General features: G+C 35.8%; 1 protein-coding gene across 26 annotated transcripts in view; it reads left to right on the top strand.

Moving 5' to 3' along the window:
- Nucleotides 1–20,309, top strand: part of PARP8 (poly(ADP-ribose) polymerase family member 8) — a 184,440-nt gene that overhangs the window by 73,559 nt on the left and 90,572 nt on the right. For 12 of the 26 annotated variants that reach the window (XR_010157243.1, XM_063811244.1, XM_063811246.1 and 9 more), the window contains one exon: nucleotides 11,331–11,368. The exons of 1 other annotated variant lie outside the window; for it this stretch is intronic. Coding sequence is in view for 17 of the 25 variants with exons in the window: in XM_063811244.1 (XP_063667314.1) it covers nucleotides 11,331–11,368 (38 nt within the window). In the remaining 8 variants the exon portion in view is untranslated. Of the gene's footprint in view, nucleotides 1–199; nucleotides 307–3,028; nucleotides 3,150–5,930; nucleotides 6,659–10,647; nucleotides 10,671–11,330; nucleotides 11,369–18,248; nucleotides 18,346–20,309 lie in introns of those variants that run through there. 13 more of the 26 variants (XR_010157242.1, XR_010157240.1, XM_063811241.1 and 10 more) reach the window with 5 other exon arrangements.

The raw sequence follows: 20,309 nt of genomic DNA, 5'->3' as shown, positions 1-20,309 counted from the left end.
GTGTTGAGTTGCATTCAAAGCCATCCTGGACTGCATGTGGGCCACGGCTTGCACGAGCTTGGCTTAAACAGTAAAAAGGATAGTTATTTGTTCATGTAATAAAAAATTTATTATTGATAATGGGACGTAGGCTTAGTTTACATCAGGGCTGTGCCTCTGTCTCTGACATTTTCTAAGCTCCACATTTTTCTGTATCAAGCACATTCCTAGACTGGCTTCCCTGTGGGTGTGAGAAGGCTAACCAGCAGAGACCAGAGCTGTCTGCTTCCTCATTCACATCTAGGAGGAGCAAGAGACTTCCCACAGGTATTGAATCAAAGTCCCAAGCTCTACTCTGAATGGAGCACCCTGAACCAACAACCATTGAGGCCAAAGTGTAGGACACAGGCTAGGTAACTCCTCTTTCCTTCCATTGCAGGGGGATCTGTTATCCTGATGGCTTATCCAGTCATTCAGTCTTCCTCTCCACCTGGGAGAAGGGATTCTCCTCATGAAAACCTTAGGGCTTCCATATGAAGAAGGAGAGGAATTAGTGGAATGGATATTGAGGAGGCCTTTGGATGTCCATTACAGATTTATTCTGCTTTTACTCATTCATTAATTTTTTTTGTGGGGAGATGGGGGTGGGGAGGGAGTTGAGAAATCATTTTTTTGATCATCTCCTCTCGCTACATCAGCTGCATTCTTCCATATTTCATCTTCCTTGTAATCCTCTTCACAACACTAGTGGAGTAGATATTATTAATCCAAATAAGCAGAAAGGAGTTAGCCAATTTAATTTTCTGAGGTTTATATTGTAAAGGCAAAATTTAATTCAAGCCTATCGTATACTAAAGTCTGTGCTCTTTCTCCTGGTTGTAAAATAATTCTTATTTACACAATAATTTTGTAAGGAAGTTTATTCAGACTTGGAAGATCAATGGGTATATACATATATATATATATATTTTTTTTTTGAGACGGAGTCTTGCTCTGTCACCCACGCTGGAGTGAGGTGGCACGATCTCGGATCTCTGATCTCGGCTCACTGCAACCTCCACCTCCCAGGTTCAAGCAATTCTCTGCCTCAGCCTCCTGAGTAGCTGGGATTACAGGCACCCACCACCACGCCTGGCTAATTTTTTTGTATTTTTAGTAGAGACGGGGTTTCACCATCTTGGCCAGGCTGGTCTTGAACTCCTGACCTCATGATCCACCCACCTAGGCCTCCCAAAGTGCTGGGATTACAGGCATGAGCTACTGCGCCCGGCCTGGGTTTATATATTTTTAGTAAGCATTCATTCTACATATATTTATAATGTTCCCACTATGTGCTAGGTAGATGGTAGGTGCTGGAAATACAATGGGAAGAAAACAGGTGCCTTCTACTCTATGGATTTAGCAGGGGACGCAAATATTAATAAGTCATACAATCAGCCATATTTACAAACTGTGTAACTGCTCCGTAGTAAGATCTGATCAAGTCTGGGAAAGGTCATCAAAGTTTTTTCTTAGGAGATGACATCTGAATTGAGAACTGAAGGATGAGACTGAGTTAACCAGGTCAAAAGGAGGAGGGGAGAGAGAATTCTCCAGGCAGAGGGAACACAACATGCTCAAGAACTGAAAGGAGTCTTTTTTGTTGGAGCATAGCGAGAACAGTGGAGCATAGAGAGAACAGTTGGAGCAAAGTGAGGCAAGACAAAAGATGAGACGCGTAGATAGGGAAGGTCTTGCGGGGGCTTTAGGTGCTATTAAAATTATGTTTGAGCATGGCATGGCGGCTCATGTCTGTAATCCCAGCATTTTAGGAGGTGCTTGAGGCCAAGAGTTTGAGACCAGCCTGACCAACATACTGAGACCTCATCTCTACACTAAATTTTTTCAAACTTAGCAAGGCATGGTGACTTGGGTCTGTAGTTCTAGCTACTTGGGAGGCTGAGGTGGGAGGATTACTTGTTGCCAGGAAGTCGAGGCTGCAGTGAACCGTGATTGTGCCACTGCTCTCCAGCCTGGGCAATAGAGTGAGACCTTTTCTCAAAAGAAAAAAAAAAAGATTATATATTTGATATTCCACAAGAAATTAACTTGGAAAGAACTTATTTTATTTGCCTTAAATATTTAAGATGCTGAGGGTTGTATCTTACTATCGAAGTTCTTTCTAAATATTTATAGTGTTTGTTCCCTTTCCTTGACAAAGCCTTAATTGAGCTATAGAGTTATTCAGTCATATTTAGTTTTTCTGTCTTGGTATGCTGTGCAGATCATTTATAGCCTCTTTAAACTTTTTATGACCACTTAAAACTTGAACTTAGATATAAAACAGTGAAGGTAAAAACATCTACATGTTAGTGAATATTTATCAAAAGAATACTGAATTAGTTATAGTTACAAAGTGTTCAGTAAAGAAAAGCTCAAGATATTAAACTTTCGGGATGCAATATGGAAATAATATTTATATAATTAATTTAATCGAGGTGTTAGTGTTTGATGACATGCTCTATCTACTATTCATATTTTATTGGAATTGTATTCTTGTCCTTTTATTTGTAGTCATGAGTAAAGAAAAAGAGAGAAGCACAGCTTTATTTAAATATGTTGTTGTCTTTTGCATGGAACTAAGGTAGTGTAAAAAACCATTTTCTCACTTGCTTTTTAAAATACCATTATAAAGCTTGCATCAATGTTACTAATCAATGTCAGACTTAGTTCTCTCAGGTTCCTCCCTGTTGAGAAAATAGCTTACTTAGAAGTCCAGACATTTAACTTATAGTGTAATATTTAAGCATAGAAGTTGCTGACTTGGCCACTTCCCTAAAAATCAAACAAACAAAAACATTACTTTTGATCCTGTTACTTCACTTGCTGAAAGTATAACTTAAAAAATTACCAAAATAAGTTTTGAAAATAGGAAAATATATTATTGAGAAACTAACTTAATGTTTGTTGGGCAAGAGTCTTCATCCTTTTACCTTAGTAAAGGGTAATACGTAATTTATTTCATAGGTGAGAAAGATGTGTTTTCTTTTCTTTTCTTTTTTTTTTTTAGGTAGAATTTCATTCTTGTTGCCCAGGCCGGGTGCAATAGCGCGATCTCAGCTCACTGCAACCTCCGCCTCCCAGGTTCAAGTGATTCTCCTGCCTCAGCCTTCTACTAGCTGGCATTACAGGTGCACACAACCACGCCTGGCTAATTTTTTCTGTTTTTAGTAGAGACAGGGTTTTGCCATATTGGCCAGGCTGGTCTCGAACTCTTGAACTCAGGTAATCCGCCCGCTTTGGCCTCCCAAAGTGCCGGGATTACAGGCGTGAGCCATCGCCCCTGGCCACATTTTATTTTCTAGAATGAGAACTTAGTGTTCTTGTCTTCATGTTGAGTGGTTCTGAATAAGGGAGGGGGCAGATATTGTGTGCAGTAGTTCATATAATCCTATTTTTGGCAGTTTGGCTTAAAAACAAATACATTTGTTTATTTTAAATAATGCTACCATTAATATCTTTGTGGCTAGTTTTTTTCCCCACTCACATAGTTACATATGTTTGATAGATTTCAAATTGTGAAATTGTTAGATTAAATTAATAGAACAAAGCCCCAAATGGAGTGTGGGTTTATGAGTTCTGTGCAGCAAGTAGATGGATTAATCTTAGATTACAAGGACAGATAGTTCCTTCTTCCTGGGTACAAGGAGAGGAGTATGAGCTTGTAGGTGGTTGGTGGGAGACAGAATAGAGGGAATGACTTGAGGAAGTAACCATATGATAATCTCTCTTAATGTGGAAAGAAAGCATTTTGATGAGAGTGAAAGGGTAGGTTGTTATACGGTGTTTGGAAAGCTGTGAAAATTTGCAAAAACAACTAAGAAGAAAAAGTAAGGGGGTTTATGAAGAATGGGTTTCTCAGGTTACTGAGCAGAGTTGTTAATAGATAATATTGAGAACCACATGTCTGTAGGGCACCAGGCCCCTTAGTTTCATTGTCCTTTCCAGCAGCATTCAGAGCCCAGGTCCAGGAGCTGAGCATGGAAAATATGACCTAATCTGCAGTTTGGAGCTGGTAGGATCAGGTAGTCTGCAGGGGCAAGGTAGGCGCTGCACATTGAAGGAGTCCAAGATGCTGTGGAGAGAGCAGTTAGGTATCTAAAATCATGGGAAGATGAAAATGAAGCTCAGAGGGACTGGTAAAGACACAGAGTGAATGCATTGTTTAAGGATGTTAGAAGTAAGAGGAAAGGAGTGAGAGCTGGAAAATTATAAAATTGTGGTTAGAAAGTGGGACATGGGGGTTTGAGATTTTAGAAGGGGAGCCATTCACTCCAAATCAAGCTTCAAGGTATAGCCATTTGGAGATTTGGTGAGCTAGTGGTAAGGAAAACGAGGCCATGGAACTACGTGCAGCTTAACGTTGTCCAAATGGATGGGAGTGATGTCAAGATTTTTGGTAAAGAGGAAAAGAAGGTCCTAGAGCTCCCCAACCCTGGATAAATGACAAAAAGATTGTAGCTCATAGTGGTGAAGAATGAGGATGCTGTAGCTGATTGACCTGCACAATTTGAAGATGTTTTTGGAGGGTGAAATGATGATGAACATGAAAGTGAATGTTTTGGGAACTGAATGGCATTAAAGTAGCAAAGGTGAGCTTCTAGTATGCCCCAAATTACCTTCTAGCTTGAGACACTAGAGTTGGGTCTGGAGGTGGGTAGTGGGACAGCATCTCTTTCACTCTGCAGCACTTGAAGAGTAAAGAAGACAGAATTAATAAGTGCTGGAGTGAATTTTCTTCTAGAAAGCTCCAGTGTGTCTGGGGGTGAGATGTGGTCTCAGGTTTCAACTGCTGACTTGCAAGTGAACAAAGACTGAGACCTAACCAGGCACGATGGCTCAAATCTGTAATCCCAGAGGTTTGGGAGGCTTGAGGCCATTGCATTCCAGCCTAGGTGACAAAGTGAAACCTTGTCTCCAAAACATAAATAAATAAATAAATAAAATTAAAAATTAATTGATTAAATAAAATTGAGATCTGTACTCCTAAGCATCTTCGCTAGGGTAGAGGATTGTTTGTCATGTGCAATTTTTTGTTTCTGCCTTTTGCTTTTTCTTATTTAAATTCTTAAAGTGTGATCTAACTGGGAGGGATAAAAGATACGAGGATGTAGTTTATTGGAGAAATTGTTTTAAATATTAGCAGGTAAGTAAAAAGGTAATGTGCAATAAAATACTGGTTTTTACTTGTTCTGTCAAAACCTCTGGGTGTTGTTGAAAAAGCATGAACTGAGGATCCAGGAGTTTGACGTTACAGATGGCAGTTATGGGCCCTGCTTGTAAAATCAGATAATGAATTGGTGCATCGAAAAACTCTTTTTTAAGTCTAAGATTCTTTTATCTTCAAGCCTAAGTTCCAATCTTTATTACATAGAACTACCATCTTCCACTACTTTTGAAAGACTCTTCTTAGATCCATGAACTTGGGAGTTCAGACCAGACTCTATCTGTTCTTAGCTCATTGCAGACATTTCAGAAGGAAAAGGATGGTAATGGAGTGATTGGGAAGTGTAGATACAAGAATGACCTTATTAAATGGTTCCAGTTATAGGACTAAACAAATATATGAAGAGAATACAGGATTAGGTAGATATGGAGCAACTGACAGCTGCTTTGGGAACTCCTTTAGAAGTTGTTGGCTATTGGGAGATGTCTTTGGTTGGGCCAGATGCTTTCAGAGGAAAAAGAGGTGAAAGTAACCATTTTGTTAGAAAATTATTGAGGTGCAATAAAATAATTTTTAGATTCTGGTTTCAAAGTTGTGACTTTAAGAACCATGCATCACACTGTTCATATAATATATACCAAACACATATTTGACTGACCTGAGTTTCTGGCAAAGCACCTCAATGTAATTAATTGTAAGTCAGCATATCCCAAAATTCTGAAGGCTTTTTTTTTTCTCTGAATAGGAATTCAGAGCTTGCTCCAGGGATGTGAGGACAAAAGATGAGTATGACTTTTAAAAGGAATTCAGAACTTGCTCTAGATTTTGCTTTCTTCTCAGGTCCACCTTCTTTCACTTTCACTTATGCTTCTTGACAATATTTTCTGCCTGCTACATGGTATTTATTATGTACAGCACATACTAACAGTACTCTGCAATCTACTTAAGCTTTGCTCTTTCCACGTTTTTTTGGTACTACTCATTAGATCCTTGAGCCAATCATCCATGTCTGTTTGTACTAGATTGTTTCCCTTAGAACTCTGCAAGTCACAAAGTGAAACTGATTAGGATTTTACAGTCCTGGTGATTTTCCTTCTGGTATACCACTGAGAAAATGCTGTCGCACAAGGGACTGATGAATCATTTTGCAGGATTTCTGTTTGCTATTTTCTATTTGAAAAATTAGGTACGTTCACGAACATGGGAATGTCTCCTAATATCATGAGGACAATACGACCATAAAATAAAATAATCAGTGTTGGTTTGGGTCACAGATAAATGTAATATATTGTACTTTTTAGCAAATTGAGTTTCCCAGAGAACATTCATTCATGTAAATTTCACTCCTATAAATTTTAATTGCTTGTATTGGAAGCTGACTAAAATTACTCAGCACCTGCTGTTATGTGTCTGGCATTGTCCTGGGGTCCTTGCACCTGTTAAGCCATTAAATCATCACAGCAGGCTCTTAAGGTAGGTATGGATTCTTCCATTTTACTAAATAGAGATTGAGTCTGTGAGTGTTTAACCAACTTTTCTTATGCCTCCCAGCTAGTAAGCCTCAAAGCTGCATTGGACTCCTATTTGTCTGTCTTGAACTACAACAGGCCCTCTAACTGGAGGTAGACAAAGGAATGAATTAAGGCCTCATTTTGGATTCAGACATTGATTTAGATGAAAAATGAAGCCAATTGCCATTGGTTGAGATGGTAGGCTGTTGGGAATTAATTCAGCTTAGTACTGAGTATAATCTCTGGCATTGCCAAGCTTCTGTCACATAGCACTGCCAGATCAGAAGGGTGCCTTGATCATCAGTTTTATTTCTACATAGTACCATTCGACAGTATAAAGGAATGGATCACGGGAAAATGAATTCATATGGGGTCATAGTGTACATTTCCCCCCAGCTTGTTTTGGGGCACCATTGTCATGGATATTTTATCTTCTAATGTTTGGCATGTTGATTCAGGGCCATGATTTCCAAAGCTGCTCTATTGGCTGAGGTCCAACATCTGCCATTTGTTCCTGCATTCTTATTCCTAATACATACCTTTTCACTGATATGTGCTCATATTTTACTACTATGATAGCTTCTTAATCTGATCTCTCTTTTCTTCAATCTATCCTAAATATTAGCTATCAGAGTATATTGTTCAAAATACTAATCTGCCTGGAAATACTGTTATGCTTCATAATCTCTGATTCCATTTATGTATTATTCTTGAAATGATAAAAAATTTAGAGCTAGGGAACTGATTAGTGGCTGTTGGGCTTAAGGATGCTTGGGTGAAGGGAGATGGATATGTCTCTAAAAAAGGTAGCACAAGGGAAATTTTTGTGTGATCAAATAGTTCTGTATTTTGTTTGCTGTAATGGGTATGTGATGCACATGTGATAAAATAACATAGAACTATACTCAAACTTTGCACTAATGTCAGTTTCCAGGATTTGATATTCTACTGTAGGTACATAACATGTAAGCAATGGAGGAAACTGGGTAATATACATGACACTTTTGTACAGTCTTTTCAACTTTATGTGAGTCTATATTATATAAAAAGTAAAAAAAAAAATACTACTGTGCTTTAAAATGTTCAAGTTCCTTTGTCTGTCATATTTATATATCATATTCTCTGGTTCCCTCTAAATTAACCATCCAAAGGTGTTACCTCTGATATATATATTTTTTTCTGTTTAAATCTTATTTGGCATTAACACAATGTTTGGTTCATACCAGGTTACCAAAAAGTGTTCCTTGAATTAAAACTGGGATTAATGGTTTTAATCCCAGTGCTTTAGAAGGCTGAGGCAGGAAGATCACTTGAGGCCAGATGTTTGAGATCAGCCTGGGCAATATAACAAGACCCCTGTCTCTATCAAAAATAAAATAAATTAGCTGTATGTGGTGGTGCAAATCTGTAGTCCAATCTACCCAGGAGGCTGCAGGGGGCAGTTGCTTGACCCCAGGAGTTTGAGGTTACAGTGAGCTATGATTATGCCATTGTACTCCAGCCTGGGCAACAGAGCAAGACCTCATCTCTAAAAAAAAATTTTTTTTTAAATGGAAAAAATTTGCTTTATGAAATAAAAATGTATCAAACTTGGTCTGATTACTAATCATACTTCTTTTCTACTCATCTACTTATTCAGTTGTGTTTTTTTTTTTTTTTTGTCTCTTCCTAATCTCTTTCCAAGGACTGAGCAGCATGCCAGGGATTTGACTGGTGGAGTTGGGAACTCTTTTCAAGGACTTAAGACTCAAATGTCATAAGGGCAAGATGAGCCAGGGAACCCAGGGTATAAGCTATGCTGACTCATGTTCATCCATTCATTCAAATTTATTGAGATTTGTGTTATAGCTCAGTATATGATCTATCTTGATATTCTGCAGTTATAGTGTTCTATGAAAATCAGTTTCAAATATTCTGTGTTTTTAATTTTTTTTTCTTTTTGGTCTGGTTCTGTTAATTACTCAAATTATGATTGTTGAGTTGTTCATTTTTCCTCTATTTCTGTCAGGTTTTGCTTCATATATTATGAGGCTTTGTTATTAGGTACATACACATTTATGATTGGTATGCCTTCTTCCTGACGAACTGACATGTTTGTCATTACGAATGATCTCTTTATATCTGTAGTCCTCAGTCTTCTGATGCTTATTGTTTGCATGGTGTATCTTTTCCATTCTTTACTTAAATCTATATGTGTCTCTATATTTAATATGGATCTCTTAAAGATAGGATAGACCTTGCTTTTTTTTTTTTTTTTTTTTTTTGAGACGGAGTCTCGCTCTGTCGCCCAGGCTAGAGTGCAGTGGCGCGATCTCGGCTCACTGCAAGCTCCGCCTCCCGGGTTCACGCCATTCTCCTGCCCCAGCCTCCCGAATAGCTGGGACTACAGGCGCCTGCCACCGCGCCCGGCTAATTTTTTTTTTGTATTTTTAGTATAGACCTTGCTTTTTTATCCATTCTGGTAATCTTTTCCTTTTATTCAGTGTGTCTTGTTCCATTAACATTCAATGCAGTTATTGATATGATTAGATTCAGGCTCTATTTACTTTTTGTTTTCTATTTGTTCCTTCTGTTTTTTGTTCCTCCTTTCCTGCTTTCTTTTGGATTAAATGATCCAAAATGATTTTTAGAATTATTGTGTAATTTATCTATTAGCTTTTTAAGCAGTTTGTGTGTGTGTGTGTGTGTGTACATGCTATAGGGATATTTCCTTTTCTGATAGTTATTATTTAGGGTTAATATATCATTTTACATCATATGTAAGGATTTTGCAACTTCATTTTGCATAATATGCAAGGACCTTGCAACTGTTTAAGACCATCCTACCCCTCCCTGTTACAATGCTGTAATCATATGTGTGTGAAGTGCTATAATTTTACTTTTTAACAGTCAAATGTATTTTTAAAGCATTAAAAAAATAGTGTTTTATATTTACAGTTTTCAGTGCTTTTCATTCTTTTGACTTTCCGTCTGGTATCATTCATCCAGAAGAGCTTTGTTTAAGACTTCTTATACTGCAGGTCTGCTGGGGACCAATTTTCACAATTTTCTTTTATCTGAAAGTTGTTTTATTTTTCCTTTGTTTTTGGTGGATCTGTATATATAATATATGGGCTGAATAGAGAATTCTGGCTGAACAGTTGTCTCCTCCCCTCCCCAAAAGTCAACATTGGTTCTTATCACTGTTTCCTTGTGTGTAATATGTCGTTTTATTTTTCTCTGACTTCTTTTAGAATGTTTCCTTACATTTGGTTTTCAGCAGTTTGACTGCATGTACCTAGGTGTAATTTGCTTTGTGCTTTCCTGTTTCAGATTTTCTGAGCTTCTTTATTCAACACATCTTTGTCTTTCACTCAAATTGGGACATTTTCAGCTCTTCTTGATATTTTCTGCATTATTCTTTCTTTCTTCAGCCTTCTAAAACTCTAATATACAAATGTTTGCTCTTTTGCTAGTGCCCCATAAGTCCCTGATAGTCTGTTTTTGTTTGTTTCTGTCTTCTTCAGATTGGTTTTTCCTTTACATCCTTAAGTATACTTATGATAACTGTTTTAACATTATGGTGGGCTAATCCCAACACTTGGATCGTCTTTTCTCTTGAAAATAGGTTACATTTTTCTGTTTGTACATATATTAAGTGATTTCTGATTATATTGGATTCACCCTGTGAATGATGCTTTGAGTAGATTCTGTCTTCTATATGTTCCTTTAAAGAGAATTAGTTTTTTTTGTCTTAACAGGCAGATAATTGGCTGAACACAAACTAAAATTTGACTTTTCTGTGGCCGGTGGCAGCTTCACTGATGCAGTCAGATAGCTAATGTTAAACATGTGCTGTGTGTCATGCACCAAAGTAAATGATGACACTGCAAATATAAATAGACGTAGATCTTAACCTCATGGGGCTTGCTATCTAGTTGACAGAGATAAAAAATGAACAGATAAATATGTTCAATTTTCATATGTCATATGAGGTAAGTACATAGAGGCAGCAGGGTTACTGAGAAGGGAGTTGTGCAATTGTTAAAATATAATTTAAAAATTATTTTGAAACAACTCAATCCTTATGAAAATAGAATAAAGTTTATTTATATATACGTGTGTGTGCGTGCATGATGAAAGATTGATAATATTACTTACACTTCCATTATATTTTGTTAATTCTTTTAGAAAAAAACCAACATTATCAAAAGTACTTCATATTTTGGGGAAACTATTAAAAATGTTTAAATTCTTGGGTGCTGTACTAAATAAGAGAAATACTTTTTTGGTAAGAAAAGATGATTTGATGAAATCTGAGCAAAGAAAACAAATGATCATATAATAGGAAAAATAGACCTTGTTGAAATAAAAGACCTGTCTATACTAAAAGAAATATCCCTGTTGGGAGAAAGATATTTCAAAACTGTTAGACTAAGACCCATTTAGACTAATGGTAAGTATATTTTAAAAACCTGTGTTTCTTATGGCGGATATAAAAGTGGTTTTTAAATCTGTTTTGGAAGTTTCCTGTTTATACTTACATCTTTATAACTGAATGGGTAACATGGGTTTGGTTTGTCTTTTTTTTTTTTTATAAAAGCCTGTCTACCTTAGCAATAACTTGAGCCTTTTTTTTGTTGTTGTTTTAACAGTGTATCCTACTCAGTACATGTATCTGAAGATTACCCAGGTATGCTTTTCTTGTTTTATTACAGATATTCATATCAGGGTTCCTTTGAATATTTTTTCTTCTGGAGATGTAAAACGCATATAAATATATTGAGGGGTGAAACATTGGTAGAGGAAGCCTTAAAGCTATAGAAGAATTCTGCTTACTGCCTGCGAAGTACATGTCTTACTCTGAGACACAGTGCAGAATCAAAATAATTTCCCAATGAAAAGTTCTTTAAAGATCCCTATGATAGTTCCAGCCTGTGCATTTACATCATTACAATTAAAATAAAGAGATCAATGGTCTAATTGTTAGTTTTGAACATCATTTGGCCTTTCATAATGTAAAAATAATAGGTAACATTTATTTGTTTCAGTCAGTTTCCTAAGTGTGTGTGTGTGTATCTATTTTTTCTTTTCAGTATTAAAAAATAGTAATTGGTTCATAGTTTGGTATGGAGATAATGTAAAACTTACTTGTTTAGCATTTAAGTATTTTCTGCGGCAGTTTGCATTAAGCATTTAACCATTTTATAAGATCGTTACATTTGAAAGTACTTTCTTAAATCACAAACTTCCTTACAATTATTTTGCTATGCTCTCCATATGTTTTAAGAATAGTATTCTATAAAACTATTGTACAGTTATACAATGAAGTTATTCATTAAGGCTATGCCTATTTTTAATAGTAATACAAAAAGTGTTCTAGAGAAATTTTACTGGAAGAACGAATACAAGAAGTATTTATAAGAAAAATACTTTTTATAGATGGTTATGCAATCAGCCCTGTCTGATAGTGTAGCATGTTTTTGATGCTATGTTTGCTAAGTATGTTATGAAATAAAAGCCCCACTATTATTGTAAATACAAAAATTAATGTGCTTCTCATCTGAGGCAGATCATAGAGATGTCAGCCATGAGAAGTACAGGACTTTAAGTCAAGGTAATAGAAATAATAGTACGAATTAAAGCCCAGGTTGAAGACACTAAGTGAATTAATCTGTAGCACAGGATGTATGGTAGAAGATGCCTTTAGTAAACCAAGTGGGCCAAGTGTTTAGCTCCCTCTTGTGGCCAAGAGGTATTACTTGGGCTTTTTCACACTTCACGGGAGCCCCACCTGGAAATGCCAATATACAAACATTGAAATTCTAAAAAAAGTATTGGTTATCATTTGTGCTCTTTTTACTGAATTCTCTAACTGGAGCAAGTTTGCAATGAATTTTCAATATAACTTAATTTCCAAAAGGAAGGAGTGTAAGTATATATATTTAATCTGTTTGGTGAAAGTAGGTTGTTATGCTGCAATAAAATATGATCACAGAAGACGGAGATTAGTGCATTCTGGTTTAAATACTGGGGCAGAATTTTCAGTTGGCTGATGTAACCAGTATATCAAAATACACTGTCCAGTGCACAGTATACCAAGTATTTGCACATACATAATTTCATTTGATTCTCAATGCCGGTCTGTAGGAAAGGCAGAACAGGGCAGTTTATAATATAAATTCATACTTAGAGAAGTGTGCTGAGAGATGGTAAGTATCAAATAACATTTCCCCAAAACTTGTAGTTTGGTGATAAAATCAAGTCTGTAATTCAATTCTGATTCCCGTTGCCTCTGGGGAAGTAGTGTTAGTATTTTTATGGAGCTTTCTTCACAGTGAAATTAATATGATAATGTTTTCCCCATTATTAAATTTTAATCCACATTTATTTGTACTAAGAGTTGTTGGTTAATATGCTTGACTTTTTAGGTAGACATCTTGTTTTATAACTTATGTGTTTGTTCTTCCTTTCCAACATTTATACCTGTTCTTGTTGGCACTGGAATAATTTTTAATAATAGATATGAAAGTTGGCAGCTTTGTCCCTTTTTTCAAAATTAGTGAGCATGCTTCCAGTTGTTTTCAGAAAGGAAATTACTCTTTTTCTCATTTACCAAGCTTTTGTTTAAAAAAATGAATATTAAATCTTTATCAAACTATTGTTTGGCATCTGTTGAGGTGTCATATCTACTTTTTCCTTTAAACAATAAAGTAACAAATTATATTAGCAAATAACTCAATGTTGAGCTATGAGAATTATGTGTTTTGTCATATACTTTAGCATTAAAGAACTTAAGTTGCTGAAGGAATTAAACAACTCTTTGAGCATTTGCTAGAACTTGCAAACAAATCTGTCTGAGCTTTTTAGGGATGGTTCTGGGGCAGTTGTCTTATTTTTCTGCCATGATTATTATCTCTTCTGTTTTTCTGTTTCTTAGTCATTTTAAAATATGTCTTCTTACTGAAAGTTTCTATGTTGGTGAAATGTCCAAACTTTTTAGCAAAAGTATATTTGGTCCGTAATTGTAAAATTCTTCCATGTCTCTGGTTATTTCTCCTGGCCCATTTTTATTGTTCATATTTGTTCTTGTTCTTCCGTCCGTTGGTTTGTCTTCCAAATAGTTTAGCCATTTAAAAGATTCTTTGAAACAAATAGCTCTCTTTAATGTTGCATTCAATTTCTAAATGCAGTAATCTTGATACTACATTTATGAATTCTTTCTAATAATATACCTTAGGCTTCCCCTCCACCTACTTTTCCTGGATTATTTGGATCAGTTATTAAGTAATCATCTAAGTTTGAACATATGAAAATTTCTTTGCTCTATGAAAATATATCAGTATTATCCTCCAAAGTCAAGATTACATCATTCTAGCTTATGTCCCTAGGAACAGATTTGTCCTTTTATAATTGTGATCTATTAATTAACTTGTGCCATCTATTGAAATTTATTTCATACTTTTAGTGAAATGAAAATTTAGAGGGCCTTTGTTGAGTCAGCATATATGATAGCATGTATATAAATGAAATACTAAATGATATGTTGACTGTTCATGATTAAGTGAAGAAATAGAGAGGCCTTGTGATTTACTTGTACTTCTTTGTGGATTTTATTTTGAAGACAGCTTTTTTTTTAAATGTCAGAGAATGAATTACACAATAGTTGTGTATATTACAAGTCACAGGTTGGCTCTACTATAATGGCAGAGTTCTTTAATTTTCTCTTTCCGCTTTTAATTAGAAAGGCTTACCTACTGTTGGGAGTGGACTCTCTTATCCCTAGTAGAGGAATGAAGGGATACTTTCTGGATCCTCTAGCACCTGTGAGTCTAAAGAGTCTTGACCTACATGATATACTTGAGCATTAGGTATAGCCTGTGAATAAACCTCTTAAGTGAGAATTAGAATACTATACAGTCTATATCAAATTATAGCCCCAAAAATATAATTGTTTTTATACCTAATAAACATTTATATTTTATAAGACATTGCAACTTTTTAGTGACAATACTTTCCATATTTGAAAAAGGACATGGTATAGTGACAAATCATTGATTTTTGGATTCAGGCAGATTCAAGTTTTACCACTTACTAGTGTATAGTTAGTTAATTAATAGTATTTAATTTCTCTGAGCCTTAGTTTCCTAGTATTTAAAATAGGGATAATAATTGACTGCTATAGGGGATGAGGTGAAATTATGTAGAAAATTCAGCAAAAATATCCAGAATGTAACATGAAATCAATATAATTTTTTTAGAGTTATAATTATTATTTATCTTAAGTTACATCAGTGAGGGATGGAATGACTTGACTTAAATGATGCTGTATTTGGAGCAGAATAAAAGCAACAGTTTAAGAAATACTTTTGCACAGTTCTATTCATCTCTCCCCAAGTCTCAAGTGTTCATGAAAGTTCTGGTAATGCTTTGCATAGTGTTAGAGAAGTGAAGAGAAAATATCTTGCTGTTAACAGCTTTAACAAAGATCTGTAGGTCCTCTATAAAACATACACATTAAAAATCTAACTGTCCCCAGAGGTTTTCAGAAAAAAAAAAAAAAAAGAGCTTAGAAGTCAAGATGGAGAATTCCAGTGGAGGAATTTGAGTTTGAAAACATTCATATATATATACACACACACATATATATATTTTATTATACTTTAAGTTCTAGGGTACATGTGCACAACGTGCAGGTTTGTTACATATGTATACATGTGCCATGTTGGTGTGCTGCACCCATTAACTCATCATTTACATTAGGTATATCTCCTAATGCTATCCCTCCCCCAGCCTCCCACCCCACAACAGGCCCCAGTGTGTAATGTTCCCTTTCCTGTGCCCATGTGTTCTCATTGTTCAATTCCCACCTATGAGTGAGAACATGTGGTGTTTGGTTTTTTGTCCTTGCGATAGTTTGCTGAGAATGATGGTTTCCAGCTTCATCCATGTCCCTACAAAGGACATGAACTCATCATTTTTTATGGCTGCATGGTATTCCATGGTGTATATGTGCCACATTTTCTTAATCCAGTCTATCATTGATGGACATTTGGGTTGGTTCCAAGTCTTTGCTATTGTGAATAGTGCTGCAATAAACATACGTATGCATGTGTCTTTATAGCAGCATGATTTATAATCCTTTGGGTATATACCCAGTAATGGGATGGCTGGGTCAAGTGGTATTTCTAGTTCTAGATCCCTGAGAAATTGCCACACTATCTTCCACAATGGTTGAACTAGTTTACAGTCCCACCAACAGTGTAAAAGTGTTCCTATTTCTCCACATCCTCTCCAGCACCTGATGTTTCCTGACTTTTTAATGATCGCCATTCTAAGTGGTGTGAGATGGTATCTCATTGTGGTTTTGATTTGCATTTCTCTGATGGCCAGTGATGATGAGTATTTTTTCATGTGTCTGTTGGCTGCATAAATGTCTTCTTTTGAGAAGTGTCTGTTCATATCCTTCGCCCAGTTTTTGATGGGGTTGTTTGTTTTTTTCTTGTAAATTTGTTTGAGTTCTTTGTAGATTCTGGGTATTAGCCCTTTGTCAGATGAGTAGATTGCAAACATTTTCTCCTATTCTGTAGGCTGCCTGTTCACTCTGATGGTAGTTTCTTTTGCTGTGCAGAAGCTCTTTCGTTTAATTAGATCCCATTTGTCAATTTTGGCTTTTGTTGCCATTGCTTTTGGTGTTTTAGACATGAAGTCCTCGCCCATGTCTATGTCCTGAATGATATTGCCTAGATTTTCTTCTAGGGTTTTTATGGTGTTAGGTCTAACATTTAAGTCTTTAATCCATCTTGAATTAATTTTTGTATAAGGTGTAAGGAAAGGATCCAGTTTCAGCTTTCCACATATGGCTAGCCAGTTTTCCCAGCACCATTTGTTAAATAGGGAATCCTTTCCCCATTTCTCACTTTTGTCAGGTTTGTCAAAGATCAGATGGTTGTAGATGTGTGGTATTATTTCTGAGGGCTCTGTATTGTTCCATTGGTCTATATCTCTGTTTTGGTACCAGTACCATACTGTTTTGGTTGCTGTAGCCTTATAGTATAGTTTGAAGTCAGGTAGTTTGATGCCTCCAGCTTTGTTCTTTTTGCTTCGGATTGACTTGGCAATGCAGGCTGTTTTTTGGTTCCATATGAACTTTAAAGTAGTTTTTTCCAATTCTGTGAAGAAAGTCATTGGTAGCTTGATGGGGATGGCATTCAATCTATAAATTACCTTGGGCAGTATGGCTATTTTCACGATATTGATTCTTCCTATCCACGAGCATGGAATGTTCTTCCATTTGTTTGTATCCTCTTTTATTTTGTTCAGCAGTGGTTTGTAGTTCTCCTTGAAGAGGTCCTTCACATCCCTTGTAAGTTGGATTCCTAGGTATTTTATTCTCTTTGAAGCAATTGTGAATGGGAGTTCACTCATGATTTGGCTCTCTGTTTGTCTGTTATTGGTGTATAAGAATGCTTGTGATTTTTGCACATTGATTTTGTATCCTGAGACTTTGCTGAAGTTGCTTATCAGCTTAAGGAGATTTTGGGCTGAGACGATGGGGTTTTCTAAATATACAGTCATGTCATCTGCAAACAGGGACAATTTGACTTCCTCTTTTCCTAATTGAATACCCTTTATTTCTTTCTCCTGCTTGATTGCCCTGGCCAGAACTTCCAACACTACGTTGAATAGGAGTGGTGAGAGAGGGCATCCCTGTCTTGTGCCAGTTTTCAAAGGGAATGCTTCCAGTTTTTGTCCAGTCAGTATGATATTGGCTGTGGGTTTGTCATAGATAGCTCTTATTATTTTGAGATACATCCCATTCTTATTCTATTACTTTAAGTCCTTTCTTTAACCCTTTTTACGCTCCACATTCTTCTCTAAACAAATATGTTTTTTTACAAATGTCAAAATAATTTGAGGAAGATTTAGAAGTAATTAAGCAAGAACAAAAAGCCAACAGAATGGATTCATACAGATGGGATGATCATCAAAGATCATGAGCAAACCTCTCATTTTATAGCTAAAACTGTGGCTTAGGCTAAAGGAGATCAATAGCTAGTCTGCAGTAGTGTCTAGATTTTTCTTAATCTTGAAATATTTAATTGTCAATTAAAGCTTGATTATAGTCAAGGTATACAACATGATGATTTGATATATGTATACATGTGTAGTAATTACCACGATCAAATTAATTAACATATCCATCACCACCCATGTTATACATTAGGTCCCAGAACTTGTTCATTTTATAGCTTTAACTGAAAGTTTGTACCCTTTAGCTAACATCTCGCTGTGTCCCCCAGCCCCTGGCCACCATTGTTCTTATTCTCTGCTTATACTAGTTCAACTTACTTAGATTCCGTATAGAAGTGAAATCATGCAGTATTTATCTTTCTGTGTTGTCTGGCTTATTTCACTTGGCATAACGTCCTCCATGTTCATCCATGTTGTTGCAGATGGCAGGATTTCATTCTTTTTCAGTTGCTGAATGTAGTATTTTGTTGTATATGTGTACCTCAGTTTCTTTATGCAACCATCCATTGATGAACACTTAAGTTGTTTCCACTTCTTAGCTATTGTGAATAATGCCACAATGCACATGGTGGTGGAGATATTGCTTCAAGATCCTGGTTCCATTTCCTGTGGATCTCAAAAGGATTGCTGAAATGGGTAAAGTAGAAGAAATAGATAAATTCCTAGAGACCTATCAAGACTGAATCATAAAAAAAACAGGCCAATAATCAGTAAGGAGATCAAATTAGTAATCAAAAATCTTCCAAAAAGAGAACAGAGTGCTTTGAATTCAGAGTGAAGTGAATTCTGTCAAATAATTGAACCAGTTTTCTAGGTTCAAAGCATAAAGATGTGCTTTCTTTCCTGTTCTATGTTTCTGATCATAGATTGGGTCTATCTCTGTGATCTGATCTGGCCTGTTATGTAATAATGGCAATGTAATAAATAATGTCATAAAACCTGGAAACATTTTTATTTGGGGTAAATTAAGCCAAAATAGGAAATTACATGGGTTCTAATGCCTAAACACTAATCAAAATACAAACTATACAAAATCTTTCAGAAAACGATATGTTTGAAGGCATAATGCTGTCTAGCCTATGCAACTTATAGTCACCAAATTATATTCTCTTGAATCAAATCTCACTGTCTTCCAGTGTTGACACTTTATGTAAGCCATTTTGATAGAAAATCCTTTCTATTTAGTTATTCACTCCCCTGTTTTCTTAAACATAATGTCTTAATTTACTTGCCTCTTGGTGTTTTAGTAAAATCTTCGTTATTCTATGATACTGTGAAATTGCATGATGCTATCCACCTTATGGATTCTTCTGGATCTTCCCTTCTACTTGGTGTCCAGCTTTTGTTTCTGTTGGTCTAATGCTGCCTTCTAATACTCTTTTTCTCCTAAATGTTAGCTCCAGGGAATCCATTGTGCACAGGGAAAACAGATAATTAGGTTTTATATTAAGTAGCAACCGACTTCAAATCAGTGAGACTCTGAGTGAGGATTTAAGACATAATAAAAAAAAATTGACTCTAATAGGCGTTTTTGATACTTACTGAAAGTATGAGGTTACTGGCAGAAGAGACTCTAGATAAGTGATCAAAGTCTCAACTAATGAGATAATAATTAAGTTTATATTAAACCTGTTTCTTAATCTGTGGTCCCACTCGATAAGCATGAAAACCTCACATGCTCCATGAAAATATTGGAAAACTAAATAAAGCAAAATTTGTGATTGCACTAATCCAAATAATGAGGCAAACATCTTTTGTCTCAAATTTAATTCATATCCACTCCTGCTTAGCTCCCTGACTGTTAAAGCCTTAGGTCTGTTGAGAATCTTTTGCAGCTAACCTGTACATACAGATCACCATCATTCACTCATTACTTGAGGCTAAGAATGCTACAGATGTTTCTTTGGAAATAATGACTTAGAGATGTATTAATTAAAAATTGTGTTCTCATTGTACCGACACAATATTATGAAAACTGGGCTCAAAAATATCTTTTAATGTGCATTCCCTGTGCCATAAGAACAACTAATTTCTCCTAGCAGAAATTGATCCATGCTTCTATTATGTGTTCGTGATATTTTATACTATTTAGTAGGTCATTGATGAGTGCATTATAGGACCATTATTAATGAATTGATAAAGTGTGGGTCAAAAAGCTCTTCTGAGAGACGCCCTGCAATCATCAATGAGCAAAGAAAAATAAATACCTAAGAATTGTATTACCATATACTTGGAGACCTGTATTCATTAGGGAAAGAGTGCTAAACTCATAAAAATGTTATTTTTTAAAGAGGAAACAAATAGTGAATAAGAAATTTAAGGACCCTGTAGACTAACTTAGTATTTTGTGCACTCAACTTGTATAATGCATGTAGCTAATTTAATTCATGGAAGAATGATAATTGTGAGACTTTATCAATTTAAAAATATGTATTAGAGCAATATGGAAGGTATGATTTACAACAAAGTCTTCAGCTCAAATTTTTGAATGATTTGATAATGAATCTTTCCTTATTTTTATTTTTTATTTTAGAGATAGGGGTTTCACCATGTTGGCCAGGCTGGTATCAAACTCCTGACCTCGAGTGACCTGCCTGCCT

The sequence above is a fragment of the Pan troglodytes genome, chromosome 4, assembly GCF_028858775.2.
Source record: "Pan troglodytes isolate AG18354 chromosome 4, NHGRI_mPanTro3-v2.0_pri, whole genome shotgun sequence".
Classification (NCBI taxonomy): Eukaryota; Metazoa; Chordata; class Mammalia; order Primates; family Hominidae; genus Pan; species Pan troglodytes.
Note: the sequence above shows the minus strand (reverse complement) of the source record. Positions and strands in the feature narration are given on the sequence as shown.